Source organism: Ambystoma mexicanum, chromosome 5q, assembly GCF_040938575.1.
Source record: "Ambystoma mexicanum isolate Mex_15411 chromosome 5q, UKY_AmexF1_1, whole genome shotgun sequence".
NCBI lineage: Eukaryota > Metazoa > Chordata > Amphibia > Caudata > Ambystomatidae > Ambystoma > Ambystoma mexicanum.
In genome coordinates, this window is record NC_090933.1 from 806,116,058 (window position 1) to 806,142,286 (window position 26,229).

At 45.4% G+C, this 26,229-nt stretch overlaps 1 protein-coding gene across 3 annotated transcripts in view; it reads left to right on the top strand.

Annotated features, from left to right (window-relative positions):
• LRRCC1 (leucine rich repeat and coiled-coil centrosomal protein 1) overlaps nucleotides 1-26,229 on the top strand; it is a 1,358,299-nt gene that overhangs the window by 924,913 nt on the left and 407,157 nt on the right. For all 3 annotated transcript variants that reach the window (XR_011278636.1, XM_069621288.1, XM_069621287.1), the window contains exon 14: nucleotides 1,597-1,771. Coding sequence is in view for 2 of the 3 variants with exons in the window: in XM_069621288.1 (XP_069477389.1) it covers nucleotides 1,597-1,771 (175 nt within the window). In the remaining variant the exon portion in view is untranslated. The remainder of the gene's footprint in view (nucleotides 1-1,596; nucleotides 1,772-26,229) is intronic.

Here is a 26,229-nt window from a genome sequence, read left to right on the forward strand (position 1 = left end):
GAATGGTCCATTGGCCTCTCTCCTCCTACCCCTTGATTGGCTCCTGTCTTGATGGCCTGTCAAGACCCCATGGTTGATAAGCAAGAAGCCAACCAATTAGAAACCCTAGTGTTATCCCGTCCATGAAATAGCTTGTCAACCAATTGCTTGGTGTAGGGATGATATCGTTTTACCTTTATCAATTTAGTGATGGTGCTAGGTGGAGCAATCCAATTGTTTTTACCCAATGAACTGTTTTACACGTATAGAGTTTATATGTGATCAGCACCACCAATCTCCATACCCCATAGGGTTTTGCAACAAAGATTGACGTCCATGATGATGAGTTTGCAGTATTTAACCAATTGTTTTCTGTATCCAGTGAAAATGTCGCTAGTGACATTAGAAACCTAGTGAGTCCCCCAGCAGCGTTGCTGGATTTTTGGGGTTTGTTTTTTTCTCCTGCTAAGAGTGAGACTCTTTTTGCTCCCACTCTTAGACATGATTTGAGGTATGTCTTTGACTTGTTATGTGCTTATGGGCTATGGGCTATGGGATTTCTTTTTACTCCATAGGGTATCATCTGTTTTTGGTATGTGTGTTACACAGCACCCTCAGTGCAGTAACACAGTGGTGTCACAGTGACCCGCAAACATAGACTCCATACCCTGGGACTGACTACTGTCTCCCAGGGCATGTAAAGTCATCATTGGCTTTACTAGTCCAAAATTGTGAACAGAACCAGTACAAACCATCATATTGTAGAAGTACTGGTAAGCAAACAAACACTGACCAGAGCTTTGTATAAAAAAGTATATAGTTATTTATTTAAAACACACTTTATGGCATATACTCGCACTCTAAATCAAAAGCAAGTTAAAACACAGTCAGGTAAAGTATACACCCCTCCCTTAATAGTTACCAGACAAGTCAGGGTTAAAACACTATTTGTTAGAACAGATGTGTGCGCTTAACCAAGATGGCACTCTGATAATGTAGTTAAAGGGAGAGAAAAAGGCAGAGCATAAGGATAAAACACTTTCCAACACTTAAGAGTTCAGAGCAAGGGGTGAAAGGCAGGTTAGACTGTGGAGCCAAAGTTCATAGGCCAGGCCCACTTTAAATGGAGCAAAGCGAAATGTGCCCAGGATCACACGGTTTAAAGTGCACTGAAAGTCTTAGCCGAGTGTTCAAAAGAGGTTGGGGTTGTCCCTGCTTTATTTGGATGCTAATAAAGCTGTATTCTGCCTTTCACTTTGTGTACTCCGCTTTTGAGTCCGGTTTGCATTGACTCCGAGTCCTCTGGGTAATTTGGGACTTTGCTGTGCCGTCTTAACATAAGTAATCTGACTGCCTCTTTGGGCTAGCAAGGTTAGCAACACCATCAAGAAATTGGTTTTTAGTAGAAAACCTATGCTTCTATTGTTCATTTTTTTACAAGAATGTAATAAATTGTCATGCTTCTGGTTAATGGAAATGACAACCCGTTTTAGAAGATACATGATCTATTCTGTAGAACATCTTTCAGAAGATGACAATTTAAAATGTAAATGGTTAATTTGGTTGAGTTTACATTTTGGCTAACTTTATTTCTGTTTGTGTATTTATTCAATTAAGAAAAGACTCCGTGCACTTGAAAGTATTGCTGACGAAGAAAAACAGAAGGCTCTTCAAGTTGAACTGCTTAAGAAAGACAAAGCTAAACTTATTTCACAGCTTATGGCCCAAGAATCTGTCATAGATGGTTTAAGAGCAGAACGAAAAATATGGGGACAAGAGCTCGCACAGCAGGGTAATATTTTAAGTATTTTTTAGTATGAAACTAATAACATGTCATTCCCTGCCAAGCATTATTGTAAAATGTACAACATTGAGTAGATTTGTCTTGTAGGTGGTATTGATGTAACATGGTGACGTGGGGGGAAATGTAGAAAGCAGCTGTTTGTAGATTGCATTCAAAACAAGGTTTTTATTTTGCTTAGGAAACTGTGAACAGTACAAAACATTATTTTCTTATCCGTGTGTACATAGTTGCCATCAATTAACCAAGTTATTGTTTGCCAAATTACGAGTAAAGCCACTGTAATAATTAAGATAGCATGCCATGGTAGTAAGCAAGATATGTTTCTTTAGTGTAAAGGCTACCAGATGACCCCTGGGGCCACCATCCCCTAGTCCTGCAGTTTAATTTCTCCATCGGGTGCATCCAGGACATTATAGCTTTTGGTCACTTTAATTGAATACAATGGACAGGAGTAGGGTGTCCCTATTGATATCAAGTTATTTATTTAACTTTATTTATTGCTGCTTCTTAGTTGGTAAAGTAATACATTCTGCCTAACTTTTGTCAAGAATGCTCTGTGAGTGCTTAACTGTACCCTTCCCCACTCTCACACTCTCCTAAGTCTAAACCTTGCTGCTCAGCCCCCCTACCTGAGTTTAGCTAGAGATCAGTGTCTGTACAAGTTTACCCGAATAGAGTGGCCTCTTGAATCGGTCCAAGGGGTCTGATTCGGAAAAAAACATTTTAAGAATTGCACTTTGTAACCTACGTTGTGGCCACCTAGACAAAAAAAGCCCTGAAACACAGCTGAAAGCAGGATTGGAACCCCAATGGCTTCCAAAATGCAGAAAAATGACTTAGACCCATGGTGAAGTCAAAATAAAGTATGTATGCCACCAACCTACTCCCTAAAAGCTGTGTAGTAAGGTGATTGGGTTAAAATCAGAAGCTTGAGAGGCATCCCTATTCATGGGTGAAAAGCAAAAGGTTCGGGGCCCTAAAAGTGCCTCTGGAATACCCCAAATATGAATTCTGGCTTAACACTACCAATAGGAAAAGGCTTTTAACTTGTAGCCTATCCATTTCCATTTAAATGTTGTTCTTTTTTGTTTCAGCCAACTAGATGGGCAGGCTTTAGCTCCAGCCATAGCAGCCATTTTAAGATTCTTCACGGATTGTTGCGTGACAGGAATTCCTCCAGAGCTCTCTGAGCTTTCAACCTTTCCCTTCAGTTTTTTTCTGTCACTGGGTTTTCCATCAGAAATGTATCTTCAGCAGCTTGAACGAATCGGTATCACACCTTCCCTGCACATCCCATTACTACACATACCAAAATGCCAAATTTTAATAGCCCCATTTCACCACATATATATGTGGAGGGGGTAACGTTAATAAGGGGGTATGGCCGGGCTGCGGGGGTCTCACCCCCACGCCCCTGCATATATTTGGCAAAAAAGTGTGTATTTTCATATGCGCAGTAAAACATGTGCCATGATCACAAAGATTCAATGAATCTCCAGCCTAGCCATAACACCTCTGCTTGGATCACATCTTTTTTTTTTTTTAACCTTTATTTTAAGATTTGACAAGTGCATTTCAGTTACATGACATGTATTTAACGTATACAGATTCACAATACAACAAAGTATACAGTTTCCGGTTATGGTCCCTTTGTATTGTTCATTTAGGTGGCTATTTAGGTGCTCTCTGCATGATCTCAATAGTCTTCATGTAGGCCTATCGGTCGAATCATTGGCAGAACAGGTTAATTCCTTTTCTGATGTGTCGGGGGATGTCTCCAGATACCTCCTCAGGGTGGCCCATATGTCTTTTGGTCTACAGGTGGGCACAATATTTTGAATATATACTTCTTCAGTTTCTTGTACATGTATTGGTTCTCTCAACCAAGCTTGCCGGATTGGGGAAGTTCTTGCCTTCCAGGCACGAAGGATACACATTTTGGCAACCACCCCTGCATTTGCAACAAGTCGACGTGTTTTGATTGAGACCTTCCCGATGTTGCCAAGTAGATATTTTAATGGGGATGACAGGATTTGGAGGTCGATAATGTCACTCACTGTCTCGCCAGAACTTTTTGATCGGGGGACAGATCCAGTACATGTGAAATGAGTTTGCCCCTTGGGCCTGGCGTTTAGTGCATTCTGGCTTTGATGTAGGGTCAAATTTGCAGATTTGAATGGGTGGAATATGCAGATGATTCAGTATCTTGAATTGAATCAGTCTAAAGTTGGTGCATATAGAGACAGACTTGGTGAATTGGCAGCATTTCGCCCATTGGGCGTCATCAATAGAGATCCCTAGGTCCCTCTCCCATTTGGCTTTCATTGTGTTTTTGGAGGGGGTATGTCGTTAGAACGCTTGATAGAGGGTAGAAATCCCACCTGTGAAGTGCTCTGGTGTCATGGTATTGGTTAAGAATTGGCGAGTGGGTGGAACTTCCGGAAAGGAGGGCCATTGCTTATTGCACGCTGACTTTAACCTTTGGTATTGTAATGACGTGACCAACCTGGCACTGACTTTCGCCTGGACGATCCCAAGAGACGCAAACTTCCCATCTGGATATAGGTCTCCCAGACGCATTTCCTTCCCAGGTTCCCGCCTTTTCTGGAGGGTCGTGTCGAGGGTGGGTTCGAGCTTTGGGCAATGCCATAGCGGGGTGTGTGGCCAGTATGAGTTGTCGCACCCCACTCTTTCTAATAGGCCGGACCAGGCTCGCACTGTAGTGCCCGCCGGGTCAACCTCCCCCGGTCTCTCTGCGCCTTAGAGAAGGGCATTTCCTGCAGTTTAAATGGGGCCGCCACAAACCTTTCAGCCTGTATGTGTGCGTATGCTTACGTAGAGTCTGACCAATATTTTGCAAAGTGCGCTTGGGTTGCCTGAAAATATAGTAGAAAATCCGGGGCTGCCAGGCCCCCCCGTTTCGTACCTCTCGCACATCTTGGGCCATTGGAGTCTTACGTTTCACCCTCCCCATACAAAACTTGATGCCAGTCTCTGTAGTTTTTGAAAGAACAGTCTGCCAGGTCAGATAGGGATGTTACAGAACAAGTATAACAACTTCGGCACTATTACCACTTTGATTAACGATATTCGCCCATATAGCGATATTGGAAGTTTGTCCCATACTTTAAGTTTGTGTTCTAGGAGTACTAGGTATGGTTCATAGTTATTAGTATACAGGGTCTTTTTGTCTACGGCCATTATGATTCCCAGGTATCGGGCGGTGGTGGGTGACCATTTAAATTGTGCGGTGGCCGGGGATTGCATTGTGGAGGGCATAAGTGGAATGATTTCTGATTTAGCCTGATTAACTCGGTACCCAAAGTATTTAGCAAAGGTCTCGAATTCCTGCATTACCGGTGGTAGGTTGGTTTCGGGGTCCCTGATGTATAGCATTGTATCGTCAGCGTAGAGTGAGATAAACTGGGGAGGTCCCCTGACACAAATGCCCCTCTGTGAATGTACATGTCTAGGTTTGGCTGCCTTAGGGATAGGGATTTGTTTGTTCTAACCATAGCCCTAGGATCTGAGTATATGACATAAATGTATCTAATGCATACCGGGCCAAACCCCATTTTGTCTAGTATGGCGTACATGTAGTTCCAGGGAACAGAATCAAATGCTTTTTCGGCATCTAGAGTGACTGCTATTGTCTTGGCTTTCGGGTCCAATTGAGAGATGATGGGCAAGAACCTTTTGAGGTTCAATGCAGTGGATCTGGTGGGGATGAATCCCGATTGGTCGGGGTGGATCAGTTCATTTTTAAAAAAAAACTTTTTGTTGAAGGTGGTCACAACAGATACAACGTTGTCACTCCCATATCAAGTTTCAAGCATCATATACCGGTACATCACATAAACACAATATAATAAACAATGAGTTACATGGTGGTTTCATCATCTGACGGCATTTCACGCAGGTAAGCTCGGAAGGGACCCCAAATGTCTTTCGGTCGGCTTGAGCCGGGCCGGGTCATAACATATTGCTCCTCACACTCGTTGACATAAGTCGGTTCACGAAGGAAAGTGTTCATGCTTGGCAGTGTAGCACTTTTCCATGCCAGTAGGATACATTTTTTAGCCACCGCACATGATACATGAAATTATCTTCTAGTTTTTTCAGAGCACTTACCAATGTCACCAAATAGATATTTTTGAGGAGTCAACTGTGGGGGTATCTGCGTGATTTCTGACAGCATGTCGGCCACTCTTCCCCAGAATCCCACCAGTGCTGGACACCCCCAGTACATATGAAGGGGGCCCGCCTGTGGAGAGCTACATTTGGGGCACTCGCTGATACATTCTGTTGCAAATTTGACCACCTTAGTCGGTGTGTAATGTAGTCTGTTTAGGATTTTAAATTGGAGCAGGCGCAGCCTGGCATTTAGGGGAACTTTTTTCGTAAGTGCACAATATCTGTTCCATGTATCATCGGGTATGGGCGTCTGCAGGTCTGTTTCCCATTTCTCCCTGGCCCGGTTTATCGTTGGAGCATGTGTCTGTACTGATGTGTAAAGTTTGGAGATTCCCACCGCCCTTTTGTGGTGATGAGTTGTATACTGGGATGTGTGGGGGGGCCCTCATCAGGGAAGAGTGGCCATCGCTCCTGAAATGCAGCTCTCATCCTGTAGTATTGCAGTGTTTTAAGTTGCCCTCCACCCATCGTTCTTTTAAATTCTGCCAGTGTCGCAAATTTATCATTTATATACAGGTCCCCACTCTCATCTCGTTGTTAGAGTCCCAGGCTTCTTGAATACCAAGATCGAACGTCGGGGGGGATATCCGGAATGTCCCATAGAGGGACCTCCGAATTATAGGGTATCTCTATTTTCAGCCTTTTAAATATAGCGCTCAATTCATTCATGTTTTTATAAGACGGTTTGCGATTGCTTTGGCATATATCTTAGCATCCAAATTGATTAGGGATAGAGGTAGGTAGGACGTGGGATCTTGTGGCAGTTTTTGGGGCTTGAGGAGCACTGTTATTGCTTCTTTCATGGTATTCGGTAGTGCCCCTCTACCTAGAGCCTCCTCCCCAAACCACCAGTAGTATGGGGGCCAGTTCTGCTTTAACTTCTTTGTATAGATCAACTGGGATACCATCGGATCCGGGGGTCTTGCTCGCCCGTAGTGCCGCTATGGCTTGTTCTATCTCTCTGACGGTTAGTGGGAGGTCCAGGGGTCGCTTTTTCAGTTTTGCTCAGTCTGGACAGGGGAAACGAGTCTAAGTAATCTTGTAGCTCTCCAGGGGATGCCTGGTCTTTGTTAGAGTAAAGTTTGTTGTAGAACTTCTGGAATACCTCGTTAATGTTGGCAGCATTAGTCTGCACATTCCCATACGCATCTGTAATGCTGGTTATGTGTCTCATTCCTTGCTCGGCTTTAATGAGGTTGGCAAGTGTTTGGCTAGTTTTGTTCCCTTCACCATATCTCCTGGCTCTCGTGGGTTGTGTCGCGTAGAAGAGTTCACGTTCGGCCAGTGACCTGAATTTCGTCAGATGTTCTGGCATGTTTTGCAGAAGGGCTTCACTATGGCAGAGGGCATGTGCGTTTTCCAGGTCTCTCAGTGCTCGTTCGGTGTGATCTAGTTCCCTCCTTATTTCTTTTAGCGCTCCGTATGTCTGTGACATCAGTTGCCCGCGCAGCCAGACCTTGAAGGTTTCCCAGGTTGTTGCCTTAGATTTGACAGTCTGCGTTGCGTATTATTTCGGTTCTGAGGGGTTCTATCAGTGTGTCATCCCTCAGTAGTGCGAGGGGCATCCTCCAGTTCCCGGTAGTATATTCTGTGATAGCCGGTGTCAGTTCGAGAAGGACTGGGGAATGGTCCAACATTGTGCGAGGGTGGGTCGTACAGTCGGTCACTTCTGAAATAAGGTCCGGGGTGCATACCCAATAGTCTATACATGAGCTGGAGCCATGTACAGAGGAGTAAAAAGTATGTTCCCTCTCCTGTGGGTGTAGTTCTCTCCACGCATCTGCGAGGGGGAGTGTGTACATGGCATGTAGAATGGTCAGGGCAGATTTGGCGTGGGTCCTGCTGCCACCAGATGTTCGTTCTAGGTCCAAGTCCAGAATCGTGTTGAGATCCCTGCCCCACAGCACGTTGGCGCGACATGCCGGGCGTATCAACATAAGGATCTTTAGATAGAAACTCAGAGAGTCAGAGTTAGGGCCATACGTGTTGATTATAATTGTTTCTTTGTTGTACATTGTACCCCAAATAATTCATAACGGCCCTCCTCATCCGTTTCGAACCTAATGAGTTGGAAGTTTGTTCGCTTATGCACCACTGTGAGCACCCCTCTGGCTTGTGTGGAATAGTTTGTGGCAACTTTCGTGGGGCCTCATGTTGTGGCAAACGCATCCGTCACTTTCCTCGTTGCATGTGTCTCCTGTAGTAGGAGGATTTTGTGCCTATTTGCGTAAGTCAGTAATTTTCTTGCCTTGATCGGATGAGCTAAGCCTCTAATGTTCCACGTTAGTAATCTCACCCCCTCTGGTTTCCCTGGTGTGACCATTGGTGTTGTATTTTCACTGTTTTCTCAATATCGTGCATCGGTTTTGGCATTGTGTGGTCCTTGCACTTGTCAGTTTTTCCTGTTTCTCTCACTTTCCCAACTAGGCAACGTTGGGTCCAATACTATTTTATGCCTCAGTATGCTAATGGATGTTATGACGCGCCGGCCAGGCACAGCGGAGACAGCCCCGGGGAGACGGGGGCCCCGCTCGGATCCACGTACCTCGCTCAGATCCATGTACCTTCAGTGTCTGGTACCCACCGATGGGGGAAGGGCCTCCCTCGACCCAGGCGTGCCAGCCGCTCGCACACAGTGGTCGCCGGGGAGGATGGTCCATGTCGGAAGGCGAGGGTAGAGTCTATGTAATGGGCACTCGCTCCCCGCTGCGAGGCCCCCCACACCTTCACCACCGCAGCGTTGGCGTCACTCCGACGGGGTTACCAACTTCCATCCACCATCCGGCCGCGGGCAGGATGATTCAGCAGCACACACGGGAGCTCTCCCACGGCCAAGGGCCGGTTCCACAGCACTGGAGGGGGAGGGGAGACACGTCCCGTTTTCGCACCCACTGCACTTTGATAATTCTTGGGACCCCCACACTGCAGTAGGCTATCCGCAGCTCCACAGGCTCCCTGAAGTAGCCACAATCTGATTCCGGGCAAGCATTCAATGAATTCACTCCCGATCTGCAGGATTATATAGAAGGATTTTGAGGCAGTGCAGCGAAACGCTCAGGCAGCCATCTTGATCGTTGTCCAACAGCGCCCCCTCCCCCTCCTTCTTAGGACCCGCACAATCTGTGCCTCTACCACATTCCTAGCCACTTTGTTGGTTAAGGTACAAATTTATGGAAAACCAAAATTACTTGATTAATATATCATTACAAAATCGGGTCAGGTGGGTTGAAATTTCACCACTTCAAAACTTGGGTTGACATATGTTGTGCCATTTAAGCGCTTCTTCCAGAACCTTAATAGAAACCTTGTATTAATCCAATTAAAATTGACATATTTGCACTGAAATTACCCCACCATCCACTAATTGTCTCAATGGAGCATATATTACACCTCATTAAGTCTACCATTACACCACATTAAAACATTCAATCATCTGTGTCAGATTTTACAATATCTCCATTGGAGCAGATGGGATACTTAAGCCTCTCATGTCAGGTTCAGCCTTTTAACTTCCTACTGGTGTTTCCAAGAATTGCAAACCATCTGTGCATGTCCCATTGTTACTCTCTGTAAACCAATCTTCCCACTCCTAAGATTAATATTTCAAATCCTGCGTACTGACATTTCTTTAAAAAAAACACAGGATTTTATTATAGTTTTCACCAGCATAACACCTAAATTGAAACGCACCAATAGGACATTTCAAGTTTCCTCTCCTATTTGATGACATTAAAGTGATCATTAGTATATAGTGATTTCTTTACCAAATGAGATAATTAATATTGAAAATGATAAATGTTCGCAAATCTAAATATATGTACCCTGTATCCACTTGCCCAGCTTTAACAGTGGTGCCCTCATGCATTCATAAATAATATTTTCTCTCATGTCATTACATACTACACAGAAGAGAAAGACTTCTGGCATGTTCCTGGTTTGGGGCCTTCCCTCAATTTCAATCAATCTCTATGCACAGCATAGATAGATCAGAGATGTTCTGCATAAGTGCTGTTAAAGGCAAATGCATGTGCTGCAGAGTGAAGCTCTGCAATAGTGGCCACTGTGGCACATACCCGCTGTCCTGGAGAAAAAGCCACATTTTCCTTGCATCCATACCCAAAAGAGTGAAGGTGTTCGAAGATTGCCTTATCCGCACTCCCTCAATTCCGAAATATAGATTACTCTTACCTCGAATACCAGTAACATTCTGACTGTTTTTCCTGGCCTGCCTTTAAACTCGTACCCAGCCTGTAGTCGCCAACAGGTAACCCTGTTGCACTACAGATGGACTGAGGTCCTACATTTAGGTTCTCTAGGTAAAGATTGGTGGTGCAGTGATGATACACAGTCAACACACCACCCAAATGTACTCTTTGAATTAAAAAACATACAACACAATACATCAATGAACACTATTGTATTCAGACTTTAGTGAAATGTTGATGTTGTCTAGGTTACACACACCAATGAATAACGTAACATGATAAAAGTAAAGCAAAATATGAAATAAAAGTAAATTCCTAAAAACATAGTGTTTCATACAATCCAAAGGAGATAAGACTCCCCTCACACTAGAATGTGATAAGTATAGTATTTATAAATAAACAAACAGCAATTCACAAGTTGTCAACCAAAAAGCTCCAAATTATAACAAAGATTAGCCAACGAGTTTCGGATTATCAATCCATCATCAGGGACTTGAAGCCCAATGTTTGTGTCAAATCTTTGTAGCATCAAACACAATTTCATCTGTGCACCTGTAAAGTACCAGGTAAACTGTTTTAGTATGAGTAATCTTAATAAATTTGCATATTGTTACAAAATAAAGCACTGATCTCCAATCTTCTATTGAGTTGTTCAGTGTGGTATGCACCCTACATTATAAAAAATGACCTGTGTTAATGGAGTGTGCACATCCATGTCATGCTGACCCGATAAACAAAAACGCCAACGAAAACTGGACCCTACTTACCCAGCTTCTACAGTTGCGTGATCTATCTGGGAAGGCAAGCTTGTCACCTGTGTCCCATTCGTAAAAAAAACTGTAGGTAAAATGTCTGTGGCTCCTGCACGCGAGTTCCAAACTGGTCAATCTAACCAAGGTTGTCAGTACCCTGTACACGGGTGTGCTAATCCCCACCTGGGTGGACCACTGTGTTCGGATATGCAGGGTAACATTCATTATGCCCATAACCACAGGCTTCTAATGGGCACTGTCTACATATTGTGGAAGGCGAACCTTCCCCCATGCCACGTGTGCCCAGTAGGAGATGGGTCCTCTCATTCATAACGCGATCACTATCCTTATATTCCCTTATGTATAAGTCTGCAGACTAAAAGTGCGCCCGTCACCCCGTCCGTGCTTACCTAGTATGTGTACGTCAGTCACTGTGCCGACAGTCTGGTTACCAGGGAAACATGGCGCATGCCCCGTGGCATATATCCCTCAGTCCCCACCATATTAGTGTGGGCTAGTACGAAAACGGTCAGGTATACCTACTTATCAATAGTGTAACTAAGTGGCAGCTCTCTGTGTCAGTGACAGAGAGTTAATGGGTAAATCCAAGGATTGTTGGGCCCGAAGCCAATGAGTCGGCTTGTCGCCCGTGACTAGAAGGTGAAGCGGAACGCAGGGCAATCGGACAAAATGTAGGCCTGGTGTCCTACACCTGCAAAAAATGATAAGTGTTGACCAAATTGGGAGGTCTTAAATCTAGAGGACACTGCTTAACAAAAGGGCAAATACTCTCAACGGCGAAGCACCCCTTGCTGTCTGTCTGACATGATGGTCAGCTGACAATACTCATCAGGGTTAGAGACAATCTTAAGAATAAAAAAAATGTAACTTCTGAACCTGACAATCTAACGCTATGGTCTGGCTAGCACTACTCCCGGAGGATACTAGTGTTGGGCATGAAAAGCCCACCATGATGTGTACAGAAAATAATGTTGGGCATGGGAAGCCAAATGTGATGTCAAATTGAGAAATGGCATTGATGGCACTACCCACAGAGAAGGCTAACCCTACTGTTTGTTGCAGAGAGCCTGTTGCTATCTGTCTGACTCTAAGTCCTCCCTGACCTCGCATCCAAACTATGGAACACCATACCCACAAACCTAAGAACAGAACCATCATTCACATTATTCAGAACTAAAGCCAAAAACTGGCTTTCTTCCCAAGAAACTGACTAACCTGCAACTACCACTCTCCTCCTAACTGTATATATTGCCACTGCCTGTCTGTCTTGAAATTACTGTACTTTTTCCAATGTAACTTGCCTAGATGTCCCCATGTCATGACTGTATCCTTCCTGTGTCTATAACTATGCACTAATGTAACTGAAGTAATGGGCCCTCACCAAGCCCTCAGGCATTTGCCCGAGGGCCTGGTGTGCTATACAAATAAAATAAACATAAGGCCAGCTCAGTCTTCATTGGGAGTAGAGACGAACACAAAAACCAGCCATCAGTACACATTTCAATATGTAGAATCGGATAACAACAATGGCTGCTTACTTTCATTGCTCGGAACTCTTGGCCGCGACCCTGCAAGAAGCTACTACTAGAGAGTTTGGTCTCATACGGCCTTGCGCAAACCTGTCACTGCTCCCTTGTTTAACACACCAGTTCACGGTCTTGAGCAGAGTCAGGTGACAGTTAGAGGATATCATATGGCGCAGACCCTGAAAGAAACCCCAGAGGCCAGTCTGGTCATTGCATTGAACAAAGGGCTCACACATAGCACATCAAGTCCTAATCGCAGTTCATCCCTCGTGGACTCAGTGAATCAAGTATATCGATCCATACAATTTCCCTCTGAAGTAATCTTTTGTGCAGGTCATCCCCTCTATTGCCCATTTTAACCCGTTCCAAAATGACACGTTTGAGTTGAGCTACAGTGTGTCTTGCTTCACTAAAGTGTGTTGTTACGGGGGACTTCTGATTTTTCGTGCAGATGTTAGACTTTAAAAAAATAGTTTTATTGGTTTTAATGGACAACCAAACAGCACGATCAGTAGGTACACATCAATGAACATTACTTTGTCATACACAATGCTTCTTGTTGAGCTACGCATCGACAGTTAACCCTACCTCCCGCCCCTCCCACCCGTGTTGCTATCAAGCTTCAGTGCTGCATTTTAACATATCAAGCATGGATGGCCCTTATTGCTCAGTTTCCGGGGGTGCTTGTCCCAGCTCGGCCCTCGCTGTGGCTGCTGCAAACAGGGTTTGTGTAAGTGTAATGCATTTCTTGATTCCCTCGTTAACTACAGAAGGGGTCGTATGAGCTACTCTCTGCCAAACAGTCAATGCCCACTTTTTAAGGTCTTGCCACCAGTCCTCCAACTGAGGGCCCCCTAGGGACTTTCAGGACATTGCAATCCTCCTTTTTGCGAGGATGAATGCCAAGTCCTGCATCTTAGTAGAGGTGCGTAAGTGTTTGGGGCGTGAAAAGCGGCCTATCATGCAGGCTTCTGGTGTAAGTGGGCAGACACTTAGACCACCCTCACGGAGTTTGTCCTCAATCCTTCCCCAGTATTGTGTCAATCTAGGACAGGACCAGAACATGTGCAGCATACCTGTATCTATGGCATCGCCTCTAGTGCAATGTTGTGTGGCAGACCCAGGCAGCTTGGAAATCCTCAGGGGGGTCACATACGCTCTGTGTGTGACGTACAGTTGTATCAACTGCAGGCCCACATTCCGGTACACTTTTTAGGGTACGGCAATACCTGTGCCCAGTGCGTGTCTGATAACGGGGTCTCCAGGTCCTCCTCTGACTGTAACCTAAGGCCTGCATACGAGGAGGGGCTGCACTCTAGAAAAAAGATTTACAGCCGGGAAATTGTTTGAAGGCCTTCCGCCAAGTCATACATTATATCATTTGTGGAGATTGCGTTTGCTGTTTCAACTTACATTGACCATCTGTGCTTAATCAGATTTTTGATGGTGCCGTATTCCATAAATTGGCCACATTGTAACCCTGTGTCATTGGCCAAATCTGAAAATGGTGTGAACGAGGTGTCCATCAGCAGGTCCACTATAGTGATGACTCCTTTAGGTTCCCAGTGTGTGTGGATATTCAGGTGTACCTGTGACTCTTTTGGGGCCAGAGAGGCCAGCGGGATCTGCACTGAGAATGGGTCTCTCAATTTATTCATGTTAAATCTCTTTCCCACAGTCGTATGCCCAGTGTCATCAAGTATGGGTAGCAGTTTACATGGGCTCTTTTACTCCACAATAATTTAACAAGACGCGTGGCATCTCCGGTTCGAGTAGTCTGGTGTCCAGGGTGGGTTCATCAGCCAGCCATCCCACCATGAATTGCAGCTGCCGTGCGATGTAGTACAGTTCAAAGTGAGGGATCTTAATGCCACCCCCCTCATGCAGTTTTTGCAGTAGTTCTAATGCGATACGACGCCTGCCTTTGTGCCACATGAATTCCCTACTCAGACAATCTAGAGTTTTAAAGAATGCCTTTGGTATATTATATGGGATATTTACAAACTAATGGAGGAGTCTGGGGAGGACAATCATTTTTGGCAGTCCTGCTAGCCCATCATTGAAAGAGGAAGCTTGTTCCAGAAAGCCATGGAGTTCTTAATCCCAACCAGGTCCCTCTGGGTATTATCATGTTCTGTAACTGGAGCATGATAAATATCGACCCCCAAATAACGAAATGTGGACGCCCTCTACTGGAGGGCCAGCACCGGGAGGTTGTCGGGTGGAATCTCCGCTAGGCCAGCCAGTCGGAACAGCAAGGACTTTTCCATATTGATTGTGATGCCAGACACCCGCGCAAACCTAGCCAGGTCCTAAAGTATCATTTCCAGGTTATCCTCAGGATTCTGTACATATGAGTGTGTCATCGGCATATAGCGAGATTAAATGATGCGTATCCATGACCTTTATACCCGTGGAGGCATACTCGGATCGCAAGTATGCTGCCACTGTTTCCATTGCTAGGAAGTATAGCAGTGGTGACAGCGGGCAGCCCTGCCTGGTGCTCTTCTCCAGCACCCATGGCGCAGAGGTGCCTTCCGGTTTTGACCCTTGCCAATGGTTCCTTATATATTATCTCTACCCATCGTATATAGTAGGGGCCAAAACCTAACCTGCGCAACGTCGCGAGCAAACAATCCCACTTAATGGAGTCGAAGGCCTACACTGCATCCAGGGCAGCAATGGGGCACAGTGTCTCCCAAGAGGCCGTACTGTGTATGACATGATGTAAATGTCGTAGGTTCCAGGACATATTCCTTCCGGGCACATATCCTGTCTGTTCGGGGTTTCAGTGTGTGTATCACCTTCTTTAACCTGTTTGCTAGTGTAGCCGTCAGAATTTTGCTATCCTGATTGAGCTTGGACAGGGGGCGGTAGGATCTACATTCTTGTGGGGGCTTTTTGGGTTTCAACAAAGGTATTATAATTGACTCTCTCAAGCTGCATGGGCGGAGGCCCTCATCATATGCTTCATTTTGGGCATTTAGCAGGTTTGGGGCCAGGTCCATAGCAAATTCTTTGTAGAACTCCCCCGGCAGGCCATCTGAGCCTGGGGTTTTCCCCATGTGTAGTGCCCTTATTGGGTTGATCAGCTCTTCAGCTGTTTTGGGAATATCGAGCACTCTCCTCCAAACTAGGGAGTTCTATTTCGTTTAGTACCTCCTCAATTACCAGGTCAGTGGAGTTAGGCAACTCCGGGTACAGACTACAGTAGAAGTTGTAAAATACTGTTCACTCCCACTTGGATATTGTATATGGTGCCTTGCGGTGACTGTATTGAATAAATGGGTGTACACTGCTCTTTCCTCTTGCACAGCTATGCCAATAATCGACCAGGCTTTTCCCCCTCCGCATGTTGCCTCTCTAAATACTTAGTATAACTGTTTCCCCAAATGATCCCAGCAGTTCAAGCATTGTTGATTCAAGGCCGCCTCCCTTGTTCCCCTATCACCCGGGTCGATGTGGGTTTTCAACAGTTCTTACAGTGCGTTCTCCGACCACAGACAATTCCCTGCACAGTGCTGCCTGAATGCCCCCTGTTGTGGCGTTCGCATTTCCCCTCACCACCACTTTAATAGCTTCCCAAAGAGTGCCCGCCCCGGTTACTACTTTATTTATAGTGCGCACCTTGGACCCAGAGGCATTAGGGCGCTGACAAGATAAGACTTAACATAATAAACAAATGTGGTACAGCTGTTAGCTAGAGTGGCTATGGGGCTGAGTGGAGGAGGTCAGGTACCTGAGCTACGCTGCCCACATTGTGTTGCAGGTATTCCTTAATCCCATCTCTCAAGTGGTCCCAGAAAGCCGTGTCCAGTAGGGCCTCACCTCTGTTTCCACGTTGGGATTGGGGATCTCAGAGGTGTATACCGCCACTGCATCAGTAGTGGAACATGGTCGGACAGCACTGTGCTCTTATACTCCACCGTCAAGGGATCATCCATCAAATCTTCCCCCCACAAAGAAATAGTCGAGCCTGGAGTGGACTGCTTATGCAGAGGAGGCATGAGAATAGTGTCTGGAGGTCGGGTGGAGCACTCTCCAAATGTCAACCAATTCAAATGCTGTCAGTAATGGCTGTAAGGCCATGGATGGCGGGGGCGGCTTCTGGACTTTGGAGTCCGATCTATCTCTGCGGGGATTCAGAGCGCAGCTAAAATTGCCCCCCCCCATATGAACGCCCCATTCCTGTAGGGGCCTAGCCTAGGGTAGAGCGTCTGGAAAAAGGCCCTTGTGTTATGATTGGGAGGGTATGTGTTTATCATGGAGCTGTCTACATTCTCCAAGAACCCTTGTACAGTTACCATCATGCCCGCATTGTCGGAACGAGAATGCGTCACTTTGAATGGAACTGTGGGCACTATCCAGGTGAATACCCTGGGCATACGCGGAGTACGTGGAACCTACCAGTTCCCCCTTCCCCCATATTTGCAAGTGAGGCCTGCCTCCCGAATGTCTGGTGGGTCTCCTATAGCAGAGCTATGTCAATTTTGTGTCTACAGAGATAGTTTGTTCAATGCTGTGTGCCCCCTTTCCCTCCCTCTATTCCGCGCAACCCAGCACACCCTACATAAAAAGATCCCTTGCGGTGAGACTGACATTGGCAACACAAAAACCCTGAAACTTCCCCAGCTAACAACAAATGCCCAGTATTATTGCCCATGCTCAGGCGTGCCCACTTTTCGCTACTCCCGCTGGGTTCCATCCCAAGGGTGTGTGCAAAAACAAGTGCCCAATAGAAAAAAGAAACCAAACCAAACTCTAGGGCTGGGCATGTAGCAGCCGTGGGATCAGTCTACTATCTACTATTCCAGTTGTTCAACTTGTTGCTTGAACAATCTAGGCAGCAGTTTCTGGCTCGAGGAGAGGGCCCTCTCCTCCATAATATTGGTCACGCCGACAACATTTGCAGTTTTTGACATCTGCTCCCACAGTCAGGGTGTTCTTTCTCTACTACACCAACGTCAAGTACCAATCGCGTCCACATTCGTGGTCTCGGAGCACTCCTGTGGCTAGGTGTCCTCTTTTGAACCTGGATAGATCATCTCTATGTCCATCCACTCCTGTACTTCTGTGGGCTGTTCAAAGAATAGGGCTCGGTTTTTGTACAGAACTTTAAGGCGCGCGGCATACATTAGCATGTACTTCAAGCCGGCCTTGCAGAGCCTGGACTTGGCCGCTGAGAACTGCGCTCTGCTTTTCTGGACCTGGAAAGTGTAATCCAGGTATACTGCTAAATTCACTGATGCCCTGCAAGTTGTGCCGCCTTGTCTGGAGTACGACAGAATCTTCTCTGTAGTTCAATACCTTGGCTATCATCGGTTGTAGAGGGAGAGGCCCCCGGAAGTGGTTTCCTGGTGAGGGCCCTATGCGCTCTCTATTGTGAAACCCTGAGACAGGTTCCCGGGCCCGATACCTTGTAGGAATAGGTTTTCAATGTACGTTGTAGGGTCTGCGCTCTCCTCACCTTATGGTAGGCCTACAATACAGGCATTGTTCCTTCTGGCTCTCTCCTCCGCCCTGCTCTCAAGGAGGTTGACCTTTTCTTGTAAAACATGGACATGGGCGTCATTGTCTTGTACCTTTTTTTATTTTCTTTCATTTGCGATTCCAATTCCGTTGTTCTCTCTGCCAAGTTCCTCACATCCTGTCTTAGCAGCCCGACATCGGATATTAACTCGTTAATCTTAGTGCTGAGCGAGGACTTCAATTCCATGATTGCTGTTAGAATCAAGTTATCAGCTTCACTCACGTCCCTCTCCTTGTCGCCTGACATTGGCCATCTTATCATTGGATTTGTGGAGTAGAGGTGTGGTGTAGCAGTCTAGCATGCTTTGGCTGCCCTTCACTTTGTTAGCTGTGGGAGGCATCCGGCTTGTGTGTGTGTGTGTGTGTATGTGTGTATCTGTATGTGTATGTGTGTGTGTGTGTGTGTGTGTGTGTGTGGTGGTGCCGCTTGCTTTTTTAATAAGGCCTTTATGTTGTAACCGCCACTCTGTTGGCTGCACCCAACCAGTGCGCTGCTTTGTCAATCCCACATAGGGCTCACGGCAATGCTACCTTCAACGGGGGAAATCCCAAGGTAGGCCCTCAGTATGGGTTGGCTGGTTGCGCGCCGCCAGGTTTGTTACAGGCTTACCCCCCTATGACACCCGCGTAGGGGATAACCTGCACTGTAGGGTACGGGGTTTCCAGAAATGTCCGGGTCTATTCAGAAATGACACCTCTGTTCTCTGCCTCATTGAGAACCTCCTGGATCAATGCTAGTACTTGCTCTGTTGGATTTCCTTGTATGTTTCTTGTTCCATTAGCTGCCTCTCCACTTCCTCAATGTAATCTGCGTTGTTCATCAGAACCAAAGCGCCCCCTTTAACTTCTGGTTTAAAAATAATGTCCTGGTTGTTCAGCAGCACCTTAAGGATCTGATGTTCCCTGTTGGTAAAATGACCATGTCTCTTAGGGTGGAAGGAGATCTTCTTCAGGTCTTCCAGCACCACCTTCTCAAAGACTGCCAGAATGTGATTCTGAACGGGTGGATTAAAGGTACTCTTGGGCGTCAATTCCAGGTACTCACATGGTCCGTCCAGTACTGGCTCTTCCTCGAGTCCACACTCCATTAACAAAGGTTATTTTTTATCATGTACGGTGCATACCTCACTGAGCAACTCAAATGGAGACAGGAGGTCAGTGCTTATTTTGTAACAGTATGCAAATTCTAAGTTATTAAGATTAATTGTACTAAGACAGTTTACCTGGTACATTACAGGTGCACAGATGTTTGATGCTACAAAGATTTGACATGAACATTGAGCTTCAAGCCCTGATGATGGATTGATAATCCGAAACACGTTGGCTAATCTTTGTTTTAATTTTGAGCTTTTTGGTTGGCACAACTTGTGGATTGTTGTTTATTTATAAATACCATACTTATCACGTTCTAGTGTGAGGAGAGTTTATCTCCTTTGGATTTGTATGAAACACTGTGATTAAGAATGTACTTTTATTTCAAATGTTGCTTTATTTTTATCTTGTAATGTTGTTCGTTGGTGTATGTAACCTAGACAACATCAACATTTCATGAAGTCTGAATACAGTAGTGTTCATTGATGTATTGTGTTGTATGTTGTTTAATTCAGAGAGCATATTTGGGTAGTTTGTTGACTGTGTGTATCATCACTGCACCACCAATCTTTACGTAGTGCACCTAAGTGTAGGACCTCGGTCATCGTGGAGCGCAACAGGCTTACCGGTTAGCGACAACAGTCTGGGTAGGTGTTTCTTGTACTGTACTAAGTCTCTGCAGGCCTGCAGACTATAGTCAACTGTGTTAGGGAGAATTCTCTGTAAAGGCTAATTTCCCAAACCTAGCGAGTCCCCCAGCAGCTTTGCTGGATTTTTGGGGTTTATTTTTTTCTCCTGCTAAGAGTGAGACTCTCTTACTCCCCCTCTTAGACATGATTTGAGGTGTTCCTTTATCTTTCCATGTGTTTTATGGGCCATGGGGTCTTTTACTCCATAGGGTCTCATGTGTTTTTGATGTGGGTTACACAGCACCCTCTGTGCCGTAACCCAGGGGTGTCGTAGCGACCCCCCAACATAGACTCCATGCCCTGGGACTGACTACTGTCTCCCAGGGCATGTAAAGTCACCATTGGCTTTACTAGTCCCAAATTATGAACAGAAACCAGTACAAACCATCATATTGTGGACGTACTGGTCGGGGCAATTCGATTGCCCCGGGGTCTGTTGTTCGAGGGGGCACGTCTCTGTCCCCCCTGATCGAGTTTTGGCTGGTGGCAGTGGATACTACTTTTTATATTCGACCGCAAATATATCTGTATGGGATTTTCACATTGTTCAAAGCTACCAACTTTAGTTATTTAATACTTTTAGCCTCTAACATACCGCCGGTTTAATTATTTAATATTAATTCCCGGTTGGTATTTTTTGCCAGGACTCGATTCTAAAATGGCGTTTGTGTTCTCTTCTGTGACTCCAACCCAAGTCGAGCCCTTTGTTCCACTTTTTGGCGGGCTTCTCCACAGGGGGTGTGGGAGGGGGGTTTAGGCACCCTGGACTGAGTTACCTTGGTAACTCAAGTCGCACTCTGGCTCACCACTTAGCATGTTTGATTGACAACTAGGCTGAGTGAATGGTGGTGTGCTGCATAAAAGCAGGGCTTTGGGGACTGGAACTTCAGAAGTCGCCACAGGACCTAAGAATCCGAGGAGGGAGAAGCTGAGCCGACCTGCAACGACGACACCACAGGTGGAGCCCTACTGAACCGTCTCACCACTTTTCCCGACGACAGAGGAGATCTCCAGTCCGGAGAGTCTTCTTCCTTTGACTGGTGGGGATAACCAGTTTTGCCTTCTTTTCACCTTCCTGGAGCATCTCGTGGCCGCCTTGCCTGTGCCAAGCACCCCGGCAACTGAAATACCACGGTTTACCACTACCGCGAAGAGAAGGGTAGTACCTTTTAACCGAAGAACTCTGCGGCTGGTTTCTTCCCTGGCAGTGCAACGACCTTCATCTTTCCTCCACGGCGAGACCTCGGACGAAGCACCGACTTGCACCTGCTGCCAGGAACAACTGCCCCTGCTTAGAGCTTCCTTCACACTTAAGGTACTGTGTCCCGCCTGGCTTCCCTTGCGACAGATCGTTCGGGGTGACAGTAAAGCCTTGACTTTTCTAACCTGGGCTAGCCTGGGACAACCTAGCTAACGTAGCCTGACTTTAATTTAATCCTTTTTGTGCCAACTACCTACACGACTCTTTGGGCATAACCCCACTGTGTGAACCTGGACCCCTTCTGCTTGCTCTCTCCAAGAGTGGGCCTTGCAATTGACTTCCTTGCTCTCCAGTAGACCTCTGCCTATCCTGCCTTACTGTGGTTCTTTTAAAAGTATTGAAACTTGTGTGCTTCCTTAACTCTGCCTTTTTCCCTCCCTTTCTTTATAATTTATGAGAGTGTCATCTTATGTTAAGCGCTCACCTCTGTCTGAAAATAAGTGGTGTTTCTCACTAAGACTTGTCTAATAAGTGAATAGGGTTGTATATATATGATAGTGACTGTGTGCTGAATTTACTTACCTCTTTTTGCTAGTGTAAATCAAGTGTGTCTTTACATAAATAATTATATACTTTTACACCAAAGCTCTGGTCAGTGTTTGCTTGTGCTACTGTGTCTCTGTACCTATTGTGTATACTCTATATACTGCCCAACTCTTCTTGAGAGAAGTCTGACTGCTCAACCACAGCTACCAAGTGAATCTGTGTGGTACAGACTGCTACCAAGTGGGTTTACTGCCAAACACCTTTAGTCTTAAATCTTTTGCAGTGGTCCCTAAGGGAACTGCACAGTTTTCTGCCTAACAAACTGCACCTGCACCTGAAGTTAGTTATATTTCTGAGTGTATGACATTCATTATCATTTATTAACTCTACAATGTATGAATTGTTTTCGTTACAACTTTAGTGCCCCTCTGCAGTTTTCTGCCTTCAAACTCTGCATGCTTGTCTGTGATCCCTGTCCAGAGAATTAAACCCTTATCAAATATTACAAAACTACTAATCTTATGAAGCTCTTTGAACAAACATGGAATCAAACGTTCAGTTTCAAGATTGACTTACATGATCCTTAGTTATCCAAGATGCCTGCTAGCATAGTCTGCAACATTCTCAATGGATGGATTTATGTGACCAAACAATTTTGGCAACAGAGAATGCTTTGGTTTTTTATTAATTTTCCGTCATGGGGATGTTCTTTAACTGGTTCCACTGATTTTCTTAAAAGTCCTAAACAATGTTAATTTTTTACACAAAATACTTTGTCCTGAGAGATCACCAGCGGTTGTGAAGAAAATGACTGCTTAAGTTCTGACACGTTTAAATACTTTTCCCTCCTAGCTCGTGTCAGCAATGTAGTTTGGATTGGAGAGGAAGGAGTCAGGCAGGGCAGGGAATTAAATTGGAGAGGTAGAAGCCCTACTAAACACACATGACCATTCCCTGTGGTCAGGCGAGATGGGTTAGCCTAGAGGCGAATAGTCATCCATGGCGTCCAGTGACCAGAAGGATTGCCTCGATATGGAGAGAGGGGGCTGCTCATGCTCAGCATGGGAATGATCCATGATAACTGCCAATTCAAAAGAACATAGTCAATTTGTGGCCGTCCCCGGTCGAGTGTGGCTTGCATACCAGAGAAGCATGACTAGGGCTGAAGTTCAGGCCGGTAAGACTCAGAAAGGAGGTTAAACTACTCGGCTAAGGATGGGCACTGTGAGGTTCCCAGAAACGTACAGGAAAGGGAACATTGGACAGGTCTGAGAAATTTCTTCTTTAAAGTAAGAAGAAAATAGGGGCAACCCACTCTCCCTTTGAGGCGAGCACATTATGACCGATTAGGGCATTGAAATGTGTCGAGGCACCCCGGTGCCACAGGGAGCGCAAACGGTCCAAACCCATGATTGTGAAAAGAGCATGGAGAGCCAACACCACAGTAACACGATCAACAGTGTGAAGATCCTTGAGATCAGACATGAGAGAAACCGGGGCAAAAGTAGGGAGCCAAAAAGGAGCACTGTCCTTCCCATACTTACACCCAAAAAGGCTTCATTGGTTTAGAAAGCAAAGGACCCGGGAATATGAAGCAGTAATATGAAGAACTAACGGCATAAGAACCTGCCAGTTTTTTTGTTTTTTTACTCCCTTAAGAGGAGGTAGTCAGTGAATAGATTGAAAAAGGAATCTGAAGGTACCAAACTGGAGATGCACATTGTTCCAACGAATGTATAATGATCAGAAGCCTCTGCAGTGGAACGAACGACTGCACAAATTTGAACACCAAGAAGATATATTACCGAAGACGGCTGAAACATCCACCTATAATATTGAAGAGATGGATCAGGATGGAAAGATAAAAAGGACATTCTGCTGGAACCAAAAGGGGTGAGGTCTAAAATACAATCCACAATTTCAGAACTCGGAGGAAAATTATAAAAGTGGTAGATTGAACGAAGACGTTGGAGAAAAATCTGCTGTCTACGAATTTACTGGAGATTAAATATGGAAAACGGCTTGAGAGCTCTGACAGGCATTAATATGACCTTGCTTATAAACTAGTTTACATAAACAACCGTGAAAGGAGATGTAACATCTGAATTTTCTGAGTTTCCGAAGACACTGAACGAGACACAGGACAGTTGGAAATAGAAGTGAAACGGTTGGTAGATGCCCTCTTTTTGGGAGAGTGCAATTGAAAATGGATCATGTGCACAGAGGCAGGAAGCCAATCCAAAACATTGACCACAAAGGACAGTGGTGAGTGGCCAAGAGTAGTAAGTAAAAGAGAAAGTGCTGAAGATATTTTAAAGAGAATGGGTCTCTGGAATATAACTGGCATGGAATTCTTCTCCAGGATTTATTTGCATACGTTCTAGGAGAAGGGAATGTAAAAGACTAAAAATATGACTGTAACAAAAACAAATTAGTTACATATGGCTTTACCCTGACTTCTTTAATTGGGGGAGTAAATGACTTATTACGCGACTCAGAGTATTGAGCAAGCTACAAATAAACTTCTTGACAGATAGGCTTAGGAAGCAAGGAGCGGAAAGGAGAGTTGGAGAGATTAAAGCTAAGGACGGAAGATCAAGGGTTGAATCAAAAGGGATTGCGAATGCTTTGCAGATTATTATGAGAAATTGTATTCAAAGGCATCTGAGGCCCAGAAATCACATATCTCAGACTATCTTGCTCCCCGCATCTTCCGAAATAATCCAGGAACAAATGATTAAGGTACAGGATGGCGGCTTGTGCTCAATACACCCCATAAATTGTAAGAGTCCACTGATAATAAATGATTATATCACTGCAATAGTCCAAATAGTTAGGAAATGAAGGTTTATTCTCCAATTATTTAGACAGCCGACACGTGTTTAGACCCCTGGTTGTTGTCAAGGCTGTAATAAATCACATCATACACAGTAGATTCATAGCAAATGATCATCAGATAATTAGTGTTGCACATTATTCACATCATACAGATTGAAATAATATCCAATGGTCAACCGAAATTGGTGTTGCACATAATTCACATGGCATTACATATTGCGAATGATATAAAAAACAATTCATTAATGTAAATGAATAAATATGTTATGTTATGTTATTTTGCACTTATATAGCGCCTTATATACCATTGGTATGGTCTGAAGGCGCTGGTAGGTTGAACGCCCTTGGGAACCGAAGTTCTTGTCAGTAGAAGGAGGAGAGAGGGTCCAAAAGGTGCAAGTGCGCAACTGGTATGTGTGCAGCTGGTGCGAAAATTCCTGTGGAAGCTGCTTCATAGCAGTAGGTGTGGTGGCTGAGAGGTCAGGAGTATGTGTTCGAATCTGGCAGGAATTATCCAGACCGAGAATGGCAGCGTAAGGCCTGAGGCGAACGCCTGGCTGGGGGTGCGAGACCAGCAGTGATTACATAGAGTGATGTGGAGTGAGCGGCGTCATATGTTGATATGAGAACAGTTATACCGAATGGTGTCATAGTATCTCTGTGTTCTAGTTGGGTGGTGGTGTAAGGAGAGAGTAAGCGTGGGGTGTGATATGAGGTATGATCTTTTAAAGGATCCATGCATTCTAGGTATAATATGGACGTCATGCAGTTAAGCAATTCGTCGGCTCGCCACAACACGTCCTCTCGCCACACACGTCCTCTCGCCACACACGTCTTCACTCACTACACCCGGCCGCCCCCCACACCCGGCCGCCCCCGACACTCATCCGCCCCCGACACACATCCCCTCTCCACGGTCATCCTCTCTATATGCTCGTTCGCTTGTATACGATCGTCTGGCCACGCGTTCACCTAGTCTATACGTTTGTTGGTTCAGTAAAGTTAATTTTATACGCCCTCATCAGTTCTACGTGCTCCTTAGTTCTGTTCGCTTCTCTGTATTTGCGTTCATATTAGCTTTTACATACTGCTATGTGCATTTCATCGGTTCAGATCTCCTTAGTTTCTCATTGAATTATTTATCCATATTAGCTTTTACATACTGCTATGTGCATTTCATCGGTTCAGATCTCCTTAGTTTCTCATTGATTTATTCGTAATATCTGCTTCCCTGTATTTGATCTACTTTAGTCGTTTATTGATAGGTCGGTGTGATGGTGCTAGTTTGGAAGCCAGTTGATTTTAGGGGAAGAGCCAGGTTTTCAGTAGTTTGCGGAAGGACGTTAAGTCCTCAGTTAGGCGGATGTGGGGTGGGAGCGAGTTCCACAGGGTTGGAGCTTGGGCTGAGCATGATGATCCGCCTATCCTGATTGAGTTTGTCTTAGGAATTGTTAGGAGGCCGGCTGAGCTTGATCTTAGGGTGCGAGAGGGATGATATGGTATTAGTTTTTCTTGAAGATATTGAGGTCCAGTGCAGTGTCTTGAGGGCTGGGGATACGTGGTCTCTTGGACCTAGCGCAAGTAGCATTTTGGCCGCCGCGTTTTGTGCTCTTTGGAGTTTATTCAGCTGGTAGGCATGGATTCCGAGGTATAGGGGGTTTCCGTAGTCCAGTCTGGATATAACGATTGATTGGACGGCAGAGACTCTGTTCGGAAATGAGAGGTATGGAAAGATGCGCCTGAGGGTTTTAAGGTGGTAGTGGCAGGACTTTGAGACATTGTTGACTTGGCGCGAGAGTGATAGGCCGGAGTCTAGGGTGCATCCAAGATTTTTCACTGTGTTGGAGGGTGTC